At 29.7% G+C, this 15214-nt stretch overlaps 1 protein-coding gene and 1 non-coding gene across 2 annotated transcripts; both read right to left on the reverse strand.

Moving 5' to 3' along the window:
* Nucleotides 1-3982: 3982 nt before the first annotated feature.
* On the reverse strand, nt 3983-4055 carry TRNAR-ACG (transfer RNA arginine (anticodon ACG)). The gene has a single exon. It is a non-coding gene; the product is annotated as a tRNA-Arg (tRNA).
* Nucleotides 4056-7512: 3457 nt separating this feature from the next.
* LOC137806503 (gibberellin-regulated protein 1-like) lies at nt 7513-8391 on the reverse strand. Its single transcript, XM_068606664.1, has 4 exons — nt 8217-8391; nt 8067-8120; nt 7939-7978; nt 7513-7812 (listed from the first exon to the last, which is right to left on the reverse strand). Exons 1-4 carry the CDS (start codon nt 8358-8360, stop codon nt 7628-7630), a joined length of 423 nt encoding a protein of 140 aa, XP_068462765.1. The 5' UTR covers nt 8361-8391; the 3' UTR covers nt 7513-7627.
* Nucleotides 8392-15214: the final 6823 nt, after the last annotated feature.

Consider the following 15214-nt stretch of genomic DNA (forward strand, 5'->3'; position numbering starts at 1 on the left):
GGCATCTGGAATTGTGGTGGATGATGAGTTAGAGTGATAAATACTAGAAGGGGAGTGAGGGGAGGTGAGTTGTGTGCTTTGAGTTGAGGAGGGAGCAAAGTGTGAATGTTGTGAGGAGTTTGTTCGTAGAGATTGTTGGAGGTGTGTGGTGTGGTTCAGTGTGATGCACAGTGTGAGATCCATGATCTATTTAGTGGACTATGTGGTTTCACTTCAAACCTAAAAAATTTTCAAGGCTGAGGATGAAGTGTGGGATGTGTTGATAAAGGTAACATATTCAACCTGATCTTCACTTATCATATACATTAACCAGTAATTAAGAATATGAATGTATTTATTTTCATTAATGAATAGGCAAAGCCCTCAGCCGCAAAGTGACACGTTTATCCCATCAGACACTACAACTTGATGGAAGACTTATAGGGGCTTGATCGTGCTACCGACCACGGTGGGAGAACAACACTATATTAGGTTTTATCATGGATCGCGGGAAGGGTATTACTCCAGAATCATCTGTAGGTATTCGTGAAAACAAAAAATGGACTATTGACATAGATTTTCGATTGTTGAATGCCATGATCGATGAGGCATCTATGGGTAACCACATTGACGGTAGTTGGACGACGCAGGGTTACATAAACATCGTTAAATCTCTACATTAGAATGGATTGGTAGGGATTACAAATAATAATGTAAAGAACAAGCAGAAAAGCCTTAAGGACAGTGTGAGATCCAGGATCTGCTTAGTGGACTGAGTGGTTTCACTTGGAATCAAACCTCGAAAACTTTCAAGGTTGAGGATGAAGGGTGAGATGTGTTGATAAAGGTAACATATTCAACATGATGTTCACTTATCGTATACATTAACCAGTAATTAAGAATATGAATGTATTTATTTTCATTAATGAATAGACAAAGCCCTCAGCCGCAAAGTGGCACGTTTATCCCATCAGGCACTACAACTTGATGGAAGACTTATAGGGGCTTGATCGTGCTACCGACCATGGTGGGAGAACAACACTATAGTCATCAAGTCGAACTTAGTCTCATCATTTTAATGTAGATCTTAACGATCACAATATGGAGTACATCCCAAAAGTTAATGCGACCCAATGTGAAATTCCTCGCTCAGCTGACCCTAATGTTGATTCATACAGCCCTGGGCCTAATCTGACGCCCCATCAGTGCCACCTTAGCCATCCCAACCATCAGGTGGTAAATTTGATATCTGGGAAATGTTAGTGGAGATGAACATGCATGATGAAGATATGTTGGATAACTATTATGACGTCCTATATGGTCATCCTAATGCGATGAAACAACTCTTTGGCCTGCCTCTCGAGCGACGAATGAGAAAGCTTGTGAAGATAATGCTACAAATCCCTAAACTATGTAAAAATTTGGTTGTATTTTATTATGCATATGTGTTTTTCTTTTCGGATCTGTAATCTTATTTATGACACGATTTCTGTAAACATTTTTATTTAAATATGCTTTAATTCAAGTTTGTTTCAACCAATATAAGTATTTAATTGCATGTTATTTTTTAAATCTATTTTATGTTATATGCTTGTTTTGGTTGTTATCATAAAATTTTATGCAAATCTTCACTAATTGCAATTATGAATATTATCTAAGTTTTGTAGATACGACATCTTCATCTATGAAGAGACAACGCAGTCATCGAAAGGGTAAAGGAAAAACCTATGCTGATGATTAAGTTCCTGATGCACCTACTCTCGGTATTGAGGACGTCCTTAATCATTCTAAACATTTTTCTAACTGAGACCAGATGCTGGAGTTTCGGACGAGCTTTGTTCACAGATCAATCGTGCCCCCCTAAGGTCGTGCATTTTGGGTTCTTTGAAGAAACAGGGTTTGAGTTCCAAAATCATTTGGAACGTTAAGAACTGAAACAATTTTCAATGCTGAGATATTCATGCTTTGATGTTATGATCAAAGTTTTTTATGCAAATCTTAGGATTACAGATGATGGTTATCCTTTGTTCGGAGGTTAACCGTAAAATAATTATTATACAACCTCCTGATTGATTGTTGTTGGTTAAATTGAATGATGCAATCCCTCTTGAGCACCTAAACTACAACCATGACACGACATTAACAGACATGTTGAGGTCAAGGATGGAGGCTCATAATCTTATAAATGTTGGTGTTCTCTCCGTGAATGACATACTATTTCACTACACATTTGTTCACATTTTATGTCCTCGACACTAATTATTCTCAGTTGCAAGACAAAGATATTTTCATGCTATGGGCAATAAAAAATAATATCTCGATTAACTAGCCACATTACATAATGCACTACATGGTCAAATGTATGGACAACAACATGCCTCTGCCATATGCCATGCTGGTCTCATGGTTTATGACAACATGTGAAATCAATTTATTCTTGGAATCATGTATGAATCTTGGATGGTGCCGCTTTTTTGAAAAAAAAAAAAATCAATGAAAAAGTTAAATATCCATTAGGTACATGGTGTGTGGCAGCATGGAAGGAATGACTAGGAGGATGACGAAGATGATAAAGATGATGTCAACCCAACCATTCTTGAGGAACATGATGATGGCAGTGTGCCTCAGGTCCCTATGCAGAATCAGTCTACAATGCCACCATAATATTTGAGTGGATTCCAAGCGTTGTAGGAATCTATTCGGGCTGTGAACCTCAACATGAACAGACGTTTCGACAACATTGACACACATTTCGATAGGATTTATGACCGCATTGACAAGATGGAAAAACAAATTAACGACTTTCATGACTCTTTTGAACGATACATATTTCAATGTATCATTTATATGATTTTCTAGAATATTATTATTATTATTTATTTCATGTTTCTTTTATATATACATTTGTAGTGTACATTTAATATTTGTTAGGCACGAACTTTATCCTAAATTTTGCTTTAATAAATTATAATATACTGCATTAATATTTATTTCATAAATATTTTTTCTTTATCAAATTATAGATCTAACACAACATCGTAAATAATATGCTCCAACACAGTATAAAAAATAATCTTTTAATTGCTTACACCTATATTTCACAAATAAATAATTTATGATTACAATTGTTTTCTAAATAAAGTTTATCACAATCATAAACATGGTCAGAAAATTTTACATCGTTTATATTTTTTCCAAAGTTAGCTTTAACACAGTACTGGAAATAATATTTCAATTACCAAAAATAATATTTTAATTTAAAATAATTATAATTCACAAATAATCAATCAAATTAATTTTTCAACAATTTTTAAATACAAGGACAAATGTGTAAACATTCATTTTTATCAATTAAAAAATATAATTTCAATTACACCCATCACATTTCTCACAAACTTTCTTAAATTTTTTCTACACTTTCCACTTTATTTATCTTAATCCAAACACTCTAATTTTTTGGACACTTTTCCTTTAAATCATCTCAAATCAACTCCCTCAATTTCACTCCCTAATCCAAACAAAACAAACAAAACATTAAAGAAATCATAGTTGAAATTTTTCTATAAGAGAAATCAGTAGTGATTTTATAAAACATGATTGCAAAATAATTTTTTATTGCGAAACTGAAAATCGTGATTTTTGTAACATTAGTCTTATTTTATGAAGGAAACTAATTATATTTTGTAAAATACTGCTTCAAATTGAATTCTTTTAGTTACAAAACTGAATATCGTACTTCGAATGATAACTTGAATTTTTAATAAAAAAATCGAAATTGTTTTATAGAACACTTGTATAGTTCCTTTGTTAACTTGTATACAAAATGATAAAAAGTTCTTCACATTCGCTCAATCATCATTTTTTATACTAAATTCTAAGGGTGCATAATAATCTATAATATTTTCACAAAACTAAGGAGAAGATATTAAAAAAAAGGTGAAAAAAGCGTTTTTTTAAATTGGTAATTTTTAGTGTGTTTAGACAGAAATTAATGCATAAAAAACGACTCCACTGGGGATCGAACCCAGAATCTCTGGTTCCGTAGACCAGCGCCTTATCCATTGGGCCATGGAGTCTTATTTGATTTTGTTTCTTAATTTATTAATATTATTCTATTATTTATATTTCTAAACAGTTATTTTTTGAAGAAAGAGTGGCTTGAAATATATTGTTAGCATTTTTCTTAGCAATAAAAGTGTTGGGCAATGGATATTCATGAATATGTTGTAATTTTTCTTAATACTTGGAAGTTATAAATTACTTTGATTAGCTTATAATTTCATGCAATCAAAATTATTTTGTTTCATAAATAAGCTTATTTTTATGATTTTTTTTAATTTATTTTCATAACAATTTCAAGTAGTTTATAGCTTTTTTATTTTTCACTTCTATCTCGGAAAATTTACTTTATTTTTTTATTTTTCAATTTTAATTTTTCCTACTACTTTACATTTATCAATTAACTTAAGATTCTTAACTTTATTTTCAACTAACCTATAAATTAGTTTTTATCAAAGACGCTTTGTGAAGAGACTCACTTTTTCTCTTCCTCCTTCTCAATTCCTTTTCATTTTTAACATTAATTCACATGGGTTGATAAATATTTAATAAATGTAAATCTGGATTATTTATTTTATTTATTAACATCAGTCCTAATAATTAGAAATAATAAATTAATGCACCAAATGTTTACCTATCCAAATTAATCCAATAATAGTTGTGAACTACTAAACTTAATTTTATTTGTCATCAACTTTTGTTATTTTGTATTTTTTTTTGTAGTTTTGATGTAATTAATTTGGATCCAACGACCTTATTTAAAATGTAATTAGTTCTGATGTACCCCACATATTTAATAAAAAAAGTCATTACTTTAAAAAAAATAAAAGATATTTCAAATAGAGAAATAATTGTTCACAGGAATATAATAAAAATAAGATCACATTTCTTAAGAAAGAAATTATTACTCATGCATGATGTCCTTGGAAATAGAGTTCTGAAGCTGTATAGGGTTCATTAAATCAATAAGTATTAAATGCTATTTTCAGAATCAAATATAGTCAACTATGAATAAATACTTCACCCGTTCAATTTTTTTTAATGTCTTTTAAATTTTTGTACTAAAATATGAAAAGTACTCTATATATTTTAGCATGTTATTTTCTAACATGTGGCTTTAAGATTTGACTAAACAAAATAATAAAAGCAATAATTTTTATAATTTTTAGTAATATTTTATAATATTTTTATCATTTTGATATTCTTTGTATATATAGCAAATTACTCCCTATAATGTATTTTCTTATTTTACACTAAAAAAATCATTAAATAGAAACTAATTTATCTTCATATAATATATTTTTTTATTTTACACTAAAAAAAATCATTAAATAGAAACTAATTTTAGAGATAAAAAATAATTAATTGTTATAGTGATTAAATTAGAAACCATTTTTGTGATGCCTAACATGAAATTTTTTATAAAAAAAATCAGAAATCATTTTAAAGACTACAAAAATTATTAGTTTTTAAATTAGTTTCTATTATTGATAAATAATTTTTAAATTGGTATCTAATTGACTATCAAGTTTTTTACTATCAAATTTAGAATATAAATAATTGGTAGTTAAAACTTTGGTAGCTAATTAGATACCAATTTCGAAACTATTTATCAATAATAGAAACTAATTTAGAAACCAATAATTTTTCTATTATTTAAAATAGTCTCTAATTTAATCAATATAGAAACTAATTATTTTTGTCTCTTGGTTTCTATTTCATCATTTTTTTAGTATTATAATAATATATATATATATATATATATTTATAATATATTCATCTTTCCTTTCTATAATAAAATATTAATTTTTCTTCCTTCCAATAAATAACATCCTATGAAATAGAGTATCTAAAATATTATTTTTATTTTAATGAAAATAATTATTTTTATTTTTTTAAACTTTTAAAAATAAAAGTATAACTAGTAAATTACCACTAATATACTATAGAACTTTACAAACCACCAATAAAAGGAAATAAAATTTGAATAAAAAAACTGATAATTAAAAAGATAGAGAGAATATATCTTTTTATGTTATAGTTTCATTTAAATTTATTTGATATAATTCATGGGTTTAATTTTATTTGATCTTTCTCTTTTAAGTTTTCCTTTATCATTTTAGAAAACCTTTATGTATGTGTTTTCTAGTCATCTAGTCTTCCATTCTTTTACCAAATTCAACTCCATTTCTTATTTTTTTAAGATTAAGATTAGATTGTACCTTGTGGAAGATAGTGTGATAGAGAGCACATCCACTCAATTAGATTTTGAAACAGAATAAATTCATTTTTCTATATATTATTCTTGTGATTATCATATATTTTTCTTATTTGTGTACTTGATTCTTCTCATGACTAACTTGTAGATTGTTTATAATTTCTATTTTGGTTGTTTAGGATTTAAAAACTTGTTGGTTCCTAGGTTCTTGGACACTTAGTTTTTTATCCTTTCCTAGATTTCGAGTCAATTCCATATAAATAGAGTTAATTTACTTAGTTTTTATTTTAATTGATTTGTAATGTTGGTGTAAAGATTAGTTTATATTAATAGTAAATTGAGAATGAATCATTTTGTGAACATGATTCTTAAATTTGGAAAATTAAATGTTGGATGACAATTTTGGTAGTAAAATGCTTTGGTTTTAATTTGGAGCCAAATGATAACATCACTACAAGAAAATCATGAAATAGAAACCAATTTTTAGAGATTAAAATAATTAATTACAATAGTAACTAAATTAGAGATTATTTTAGAAATTAAAAAACAAATTGGTTTCTAAATTAGTTTTTATTATGGTTAAATAGTTTCTAAATTGATATCTAATTAGCAACCAATGTTTTAACTACCAATTATTTAGTTTTTAAATTTGGTCTCTAAAATCTTGATTGCTAATTAGATACTAATTTAGAAACTATTTAACAATAATATAAACTAATTTAGAAACCATTTTTTTTATTTTTTAAAATGATTTCTAATTTAGTTATTATGCAACTAATTATTTTGATATCTAAAAATTGATTTTTATTTTGGTATCTAAAAATTGGTTTTTATTTCATGATGCGTTTCTATTTCATGATGCGTGTAGAGTTAGAAATGTTATGAAAGTTACCAGTTGAAAATAGATAACTCTTTTTGCTGTTGACTTTTTACTTGAGTTTAATTGTTATGCTCAATTTGAATAATAGTAGTTAATTTTTAAAATTATGCCAATACATGTTAATTATCTTATAGATTAAGGTGCTTATTTGATGAATTTTAGAAAATTGGAATTCTACAAAACTTAGAACTTAGAATTTTTCTGCATAATCTGCCCAATAGATTCCCCAACTACCCAACATATTTGAAGTAGAGAGGGAGTTACTTTTACTGTGAAAAGTAGAAAAACATGATCCATAAACATATATAGAAGATCTCTGGTCACAGTAATCTACTCCACAACAACTGATACTTTCAGATAATTAAGGCACAGCAGATACAAAAACTGATGATTAAACAAAGTATGAAATACATAATACATAATACATAGTGCATTATGAAGTGAAAAGAAGAGAAAGAAAATGGAATTGGATCTAAGTTTAGAGAAGTGTTCTAGGGGCACTTAGGTTTGTTGCCATGAGTGGTCATGTCTGTGTAACACTTCCCACACACCTCTCTGTTACCATAAGGACCTGGAGGAACACACTTGCACCTTGAACAGCATGTCCCGCAAGCTCTTGTGCAGATCTTTGGCCTTGACTCTAAACTGCATCTCACCTTGCACCTCTCTCCACAATCTTCCAAACACACAACAACAAAAATGTTCATTCTTTCTTCTTTTCTTTTTTCACAATTTCACTATAGTAACCCTTTTTCCAAGAGATCAAAAAACACAAGTGAGAAAAGTAAATAAAGAATCATACCCACAAATGACAAAAGCTTTCTGATGGGTCCTTTCACCAGCTGCAAAAAAAGAAGCCAAGGCAGTGAAAACAGTAATAACAAGCAAATAAACAAAGTATAAAGGTGGCTAAACGACATGCAATGCAACCTCAGAATGGGTGAGATGGCCTTCTATGTTGACACTAGAAGCAGCATAAGTCACCTGCAAATCAAGCTCAAAGCCTAAAAAATTAAGGCAAAAGTTTTGTAATGGAAAAATTCTGATATATGTGTATGTTTAGGAGTATGTTGCACTTACATTTGGCATGCAGAAGAATAGTGCAGAAGCCATGAGCAGCAGCAGCAACAGTAAAGTCTTGAGTTTGTTCTCCATTTTGGAAGTATGAAGTTGGTAGGAGAAGGAGCTTGAAATGTTGAGTAGCATTTCTGAGGGCAGAGGCATGTTTTTATAGTAGTGTTATGGATTCTCCCTCCTTTTGCAATTACAGTGACACCCTTTCTTTTGTTATTAATGTCAATTACTTTTGGCAGTGTGCATCGAAAATCAAAGTTGGTGGAATTCAATTCATTCACATTCATCACCTTCATATTTTTAAAAACCATTTTTCTTCTTCTGTTTTTATTACAGAGTTGCTTATATTTTTTTTTATGATTAACACACCTTAATCATACCAATGAAATGAAAAATAATCTCATCTATTTTTTAAAATATTCTTCTTTTAATTTATTTGAAGTTAACTATTTGTTACCTTTTTTTAAAAAAATGAATATTTTTATTTTTAATATTTTCATGACATGAAATAAGAATGTGTTAGCGTAATTTAATAAAATATAATTTGATTTATGTAAAATTATACACATATATATAGTAATGTTTCTACAAAATTTTATACTACAACAATTATTTTAAAAATATAATTGAAATACAATGATAAGGAAACTTTTTTTTTTATATTATCATATAATGATACTCTAGAATTAATTTTTCCAATACACCTAGACATGAAAAATTGGAGGGGTTGAGTTTGACTTTTCCATCCTCAACCTCATAAAATGAGACAAATTCAGGTTTAAAAGATGGATTTGAAAAACCTAAAGAAATTCATCTAGTTTTTAAAAATTTAATTGACTTATACACTTTAAATAAATAGTATATTAAATTGTTAATTCATGATAACTTTACTTGAACATGAGCAGCATATTTATTGTATAAATTAGTCCATGAATAAATTCTGATGGCATCTTTTGTGGGGTAGTGAAAGACAGATGGCCTTTAAAAAGGAAGGAGCATGCATGCATTTGAAGGAGAGAAAGACAAATGTACAAAACTTCAAATTAATGGCTGCCCTAATGGCCAAGAATCTATTTTAGAGAGTGTCAGCAAGTGGCCCATTTCCTCATTCACTATGGCTAGGTGGCTAACTATGCCCTTAATTTGTGGGGTGCCACATTAAACCTTTTCAAACTTCAAGAAATAGGTCAAATCAAATTATTTGAGAGTGATAACAATTAAAAAAGTGGGATAAATGAATCTTTTAGTTCTTGTGAAAATGAGTGATAATTTAACTTTTGAAACCATGGGATAGATATATTTGATCTTAGAATCTACATATGTAAGAAGTGCCACAGCTGTGTTTTGTCGTTGATTTTTTGAAGTTTTTTTTTGTGTGTGTGTGTGTGTTTAGACTTTAATGTTTGAAGATCAATTAGAACTAAATTTTGTAATTTGAAAATCAATTTTCGTATTTTGATGTAAAGTTTTGGAATCAATCTGTCAACGGTGAGTTAATTCTGACATTTTTTTTTCTATTATATATTAAATTAGAATTTCTTTTATCTTTCATGAATTAAATAGTCATTTTGATTTATATATTGAGGGATAAAAAATACTTATTTACTAAAAGAAATATTGTTAGTCATACTAAGTATATTATAATATTTATTAAATTACATTTTAAGTCTTTTATAATTAATTTAGACATTTTTTAGTTAAGTTTTTATTATTTTTTTTAGTTTATTGAATATTTAAAATTTATATATTTTTAATTGAGTTTTTATTGTTTAATATTTTTATTAGTTAGTTGACGTGTTTGTCATATTATTATCTCCTTTATGGTTACTATAAGACAATATTACGGTTACTATAAGACAATATTACGGTTAATCTAAAATGACAATAGTTTTTATTGTTTTAGGTTGAAAGATAATAAGAGATTGTTGTAGTCACCTACATTAATAATGGTGACAATGATAATTCCTTGATCACGGTAAGAGACGATATAAGAGAACACGAAAATCTTATTATCCAATATATTTTTAATTAAAATAATAAAAGTTATTTACTGTTTTATATTAACCACATTATTATTTTATATTAATCATAAAATTTTATATTTTTTAACACAAGGAGATAAGTAAGCAAAATAATAGGGTAAGATAACAATCATGCTACCAGAAAAATTAAAAGACAGAGATTTAGCTGAAAACATCCAAATTTATGAAGTTCTTAAAACTTAGTTAAGATTTTAAAAATTATATTTAATATATTTATGAACCATTACTAAATTGTTGAAAAAATGTCTCACTTATATATTTATTTGATAGTGAACTCTCTCATTCGCTCACTTTAATACTTATTATCATGAGATGTTGGAAATGAAATTTATAAATACTTTCGAGAATATGTTAGTGATCTACATGTTGAGTCTCTGGACGATCTAGATGATATATCTAGATGATCTAGACGCTAGACAGTCTTATGAAATACTAAATGGTCCTTTAGTTTATATCATATGTTTATGTTTTGATGATACAAAAATTGTTTGTATGATATGCTTGAAAATTGGAAGATCTAAAAAATGTTTTATACAATAGCAGTATGTAGAGCGTCTACAATCTTTGTTCATGATATACAGTCTAAGAAATTAGATGGTCATGCTAGACGATCTGATGAACAAATTGAATGTGTAATATTTTTCAATTAAAAAATTGAAGGAAATATTTTTGAATACAATATCTACTATATACGCGTTCAATCAAAGAGATTATGTACTAAAAAAATGTTAAAATACGAAATCACAAAATCACCCTATTCATCGCTATTTTAAGGATATATCTAAGGTTTATCTTTTCTTAAACATATTTGATCAAATTAATGTTTGCAATTATATTTTATCATGAGTTGCACATATTTTGTACTTTTTTAAATAGAAATATTATGAATAAATAAAAATCTTTAATGTTTTGTTTTAATGTCATGAAAAAGATGGAATGAAAAGATTATCAATTTAAGTTTTGATGATTTTTTACTAATCCATATTGCGATTACTTTCAAATTAATTTTGTTCAACATATTTGAAGCAAAACCAAATTTTGTTATTTTTTAGGATCGCATACCAAAAATATGATAAAAGATAATGAAAAATTCAACGTAACCACTTTAGGATCAAATGTCAAATTAAAAGATATATAAAGATATTGAAGGAGTAGAACGAAAAGAAAGGCTAACAAAAGTCATATTAGCAATCTTGTTGAAAATACAAAAGAGATGCAGTGAGTTTCTAATATAGTTATAAGAGCATCTAGTCTACTAGGTTGAGTGTTGAACCATTGTAATTCTTCACATTGTGAAGTAATACTCGTATGAGCTTTCTTTATGCTCTTTTTGAGAGTGTTTTATTGGTTCTTTGGGGGGTTAATAAGTTGTAACCTGGAAATGTGCTAATACTTGTTATAACCTAGAGAGGTGAGAGTACTATTTGAACTTGGAGAGGTGATAATACGTGTTATAACCAGTTGGTTAGTGGAAGCTCCTAAGCAGTTTCTTAAGGGGACTAGACATAACCTGAGTTTGGGTGAACCTGGAAATGATTTACTATTGTTGTTTTAATTCTTACTATTGAATGATTTACTATACAAACTTACTAAACAATCTATTAAACAGTCTTACTATATGTATATGTTAGACGATTCATTAAACGATCTAATTAGACAATCTAATTATTCATTGCGAAAAGAGAGTCTAAAGGCTCCAGTAAACCCCTCTTCTAGAGCCAATTACACCTACAATTGGTATTAGAGCTAACCTTTGGGGTTAGTTCTTAACAGGATAAGAGGAGATGATCCTGATAGACTCTATGGACTCTGAAAAATAAGTGCTTATGATTCATCAAGAAAAGTGATCATGTTATAAGTTCTTTATTTTTAAATCTATCACACTCCAAGTAATACTTTTCCTTTTTTTTGGTAAATTTTCTTGATGAACTGGTCATGCGAGGTGGGCTAAAGTGGGTTAGTGGGTTGAAAAATTGAGTCCGCCCCACGTTTCTTACTAGCGGGCTTTGCCATCCCTAATTATTTTTAGGTCAAGCTTTAGCTCAAATAAATTGTATAGAGTTGTTTAGGATTTCATGGGTCATGTATTGGGCCTAGTAGCATAAAATAATTGGACCAAATATTTAGGCCAAGTAGCATAAGATTTTGGACTTGTATTTGGGTCAATAATAAAATAGTCTAGTTAGGGTAACAATTGAGCTTCTTTAAGCTCAACGTAACCCTAAAACATATAGGATATATTAGATGACGAAAATTACATTGGCATGGAACACATGGACGTCCACATGGCAGCTTAAGAGTGGAGAGGAATTAACATGGAAGGTGTGAGCTAAACATGGAAGCATTCACATGGCACCTTCTCATTGGAGAGTTTTATTTTGAATTTTCAAATTTTGGGTCCAAAACTTTTCAGCCTTCTCTCCTATAAATTGAGATGCTTGGCTCTCATTTTATAAGATCAATATATGAGTGAATTGGTGCCCAAGTTTGCAAGCTTTCTCACTCCCTTGTCTAGACTTCTCTAGGATAGACACCTTGATCTTCTTCTTCACCTCTCCAAGTGATATGGCCCAACCAATCACTCTCCCTAACTTTCATGTACCTTCAAGGAAACCATAGCTCCATTGGAGCCCTCCTTGTTCCACTCCTTCCATTGAGCTTCCACAAACTCCATCAAAAGTCCAAGGAAACCAATCGGTCATGAAGGCAACACCATCATCCTTTCTCTTGTCGAATGTTTACCAAAGCGGTGAATATCAAATGGTGTGGTTGACTCATTACAAACTGTGTCCTGAACTTAGCCGCCAACATGTCGAAAGAGTCAATCGAGAGGGGGGTGGGAAGTCATGTGAACCAACCTAGCGCCCCCCTTCAAAGATGTGGGGAACATGTGAATAACACAACTTCGTTTGTCATATTCCTTGTTGATACAAAAAATTTCTTCAGCATCTTGCTTGAGACCTATATTCCTTGCGTAAGCTGAGAAGGTTTCCTCTCAATTATCCCACAATTGCTTTTCGTTCGCTATGGGATGTACTCCTCGTAATGCTTATTAGTGGATGTGTTAGATCCGGGATGGTGAGGGTATACATGCAAAAAGTGCTTTGTGGCCCAAGTCAGTTCTTTAGGTGGTTGAGAACGATAAATGCTATTAAAACCTACCTTTTACCCGTCTTACGTCAATCTATTTATATAGTTGTATTGGGCCTTTGCACGGATGAGTTTGGATTGGTACGAATGGAGTGATTAACCAAATATTAATAGATGGTACAAATGGTTTAGCATGTTCCAGTTAGGGATTAGTCTTGTTCTTAATTATTTGTTGCATTATATTTCCTATATGGGTTCGATTGTCTTTCCAAGTTCACTTCAACTACGTGAAGCTATTGTTATTGGCATATGGTATGAGAATGATTTCAAACCATTGTTATCGACATATGGTATGAGAATGATTAGTTGAAGCTAGATTTTACTCAAATTTCAAAACCATTGTTATCGGCATATCGTATGAGAATGATTTCAAATTGTTGTTATCTACATATGGTATGAGAATGATTTCAAATTGTTGTTATCTACATATGGTATGAGAATGATTAGTTGAAGCTAGATTTTACTCAAATTTCAGAACCATTGTTATCGACATATCGTATGAGAATGATTTCAAACCATTGTTATTGATATAGGGTGTGAGAATGATTAGTTGAAGCTAGATTTTACTCAAATTTCAGAACCATTGTTATCGGCATATTGTATGAGAATGATTTCAAGCCATTGTTATCGACATATGGTATGAGAATGATTAGTTGAAACTAGATTTTACTCAAATTTCATAACCATTGTTATCGGCATATCATATGAGAATGATTTCAAACCATTATTATCGACATATGGTATGAGAATGATTAGTTGAAGCTAGATTTTACTCAAATTTCAGAACCATTGTTATCGGCATATCGTATGAGAATGATTTCAAACCATTGTTATCGACATATGGTATGAGAATGATTAGTTGAAGCTAGATTTTACTCAAATTTCAGAACCATTGTTATCGACATATCGTATAAGAATGATTTTTGACCATATAATGTACATATTGAATTAACTTTAAAAAGTTCTCTTATGAGTTTCATGTCTAAGTGGGTGCAAACTTTATTCAAACCCTACAATGTTTTGTTAAGCTTAAGGTTGGTTTAATTTTAAAAATCAAAAGATCTTATTTAACCTAAATAGAAGCATAATTTCATCTTGGGTTGAGAAGGATAGAGTAGTTAGGAGTGGGTAGATGTGACTTAAAAATCAAATTCACCATGTTAGTAGCTTGTTTTGTTTGGATTGTGGTTGTTCTGCAATACGAATGAAAGTGACGAGTGGGTAGATGTCAGGCCCCTAAACAGGACCAACATAACCACTGCACCGTGCAACTGCCTTCTGTGCACTCCTTTTATTGTTTCACCAGTTTCATACCTAAAGGACATTGATTAGCTCCAATGTCCAATGTTGGTAGGGTTAATTTGAACAAAATTGTGCCCACTTTCATTTCTCGTACCATACAAAACTTTATCCTATAGCTATTATTGAACTATCTATAAACTGAGGAATCTGCTTCTTGGTCACACATTTGATAGTTGATAATGAATTAATGATGGAAAGAAAGTAAACTATTCACATGTTTGAAACGACACGTTGAGACCACTTCTGACTCCCAAACCATCTCAAACCATTCAAATGATGCAGAAACTTTGGACAATCTCTAAGAGTTTACTTTTATGTGCAAGAAAGTCTTGATTGATGTATTTTTAAAATGGTAAAAATACAAAAAAACTAATTTTAATGATAGAAGTTTAATTTGTATGGATTAATTTTATGAAATGGTAAAGGAGTATAAAACACTGAAAATATTAGCATTTCAGTAGTGGTTTTTGTTGTTGCAGAAGTGGCAGAGTATTTGTGACAGCAGAAGGG

The sequence above is a fragment of the Phaseolus vulgaris genome, chromosome 3, assembly GCF_000499845.2.
Source record: "Phaseolus vulgaris cultivar G19833 chromosome 3, P. vulgaris v2.0, whole genome shotgun sequence".
NCBI classification, from domain to species: Eukaryota; Viridiplantae; Streptophyta; class Magnoliopsida; order Fabales; family Fabaceae; genus Phaseolus; species Phaseolus vulgaris.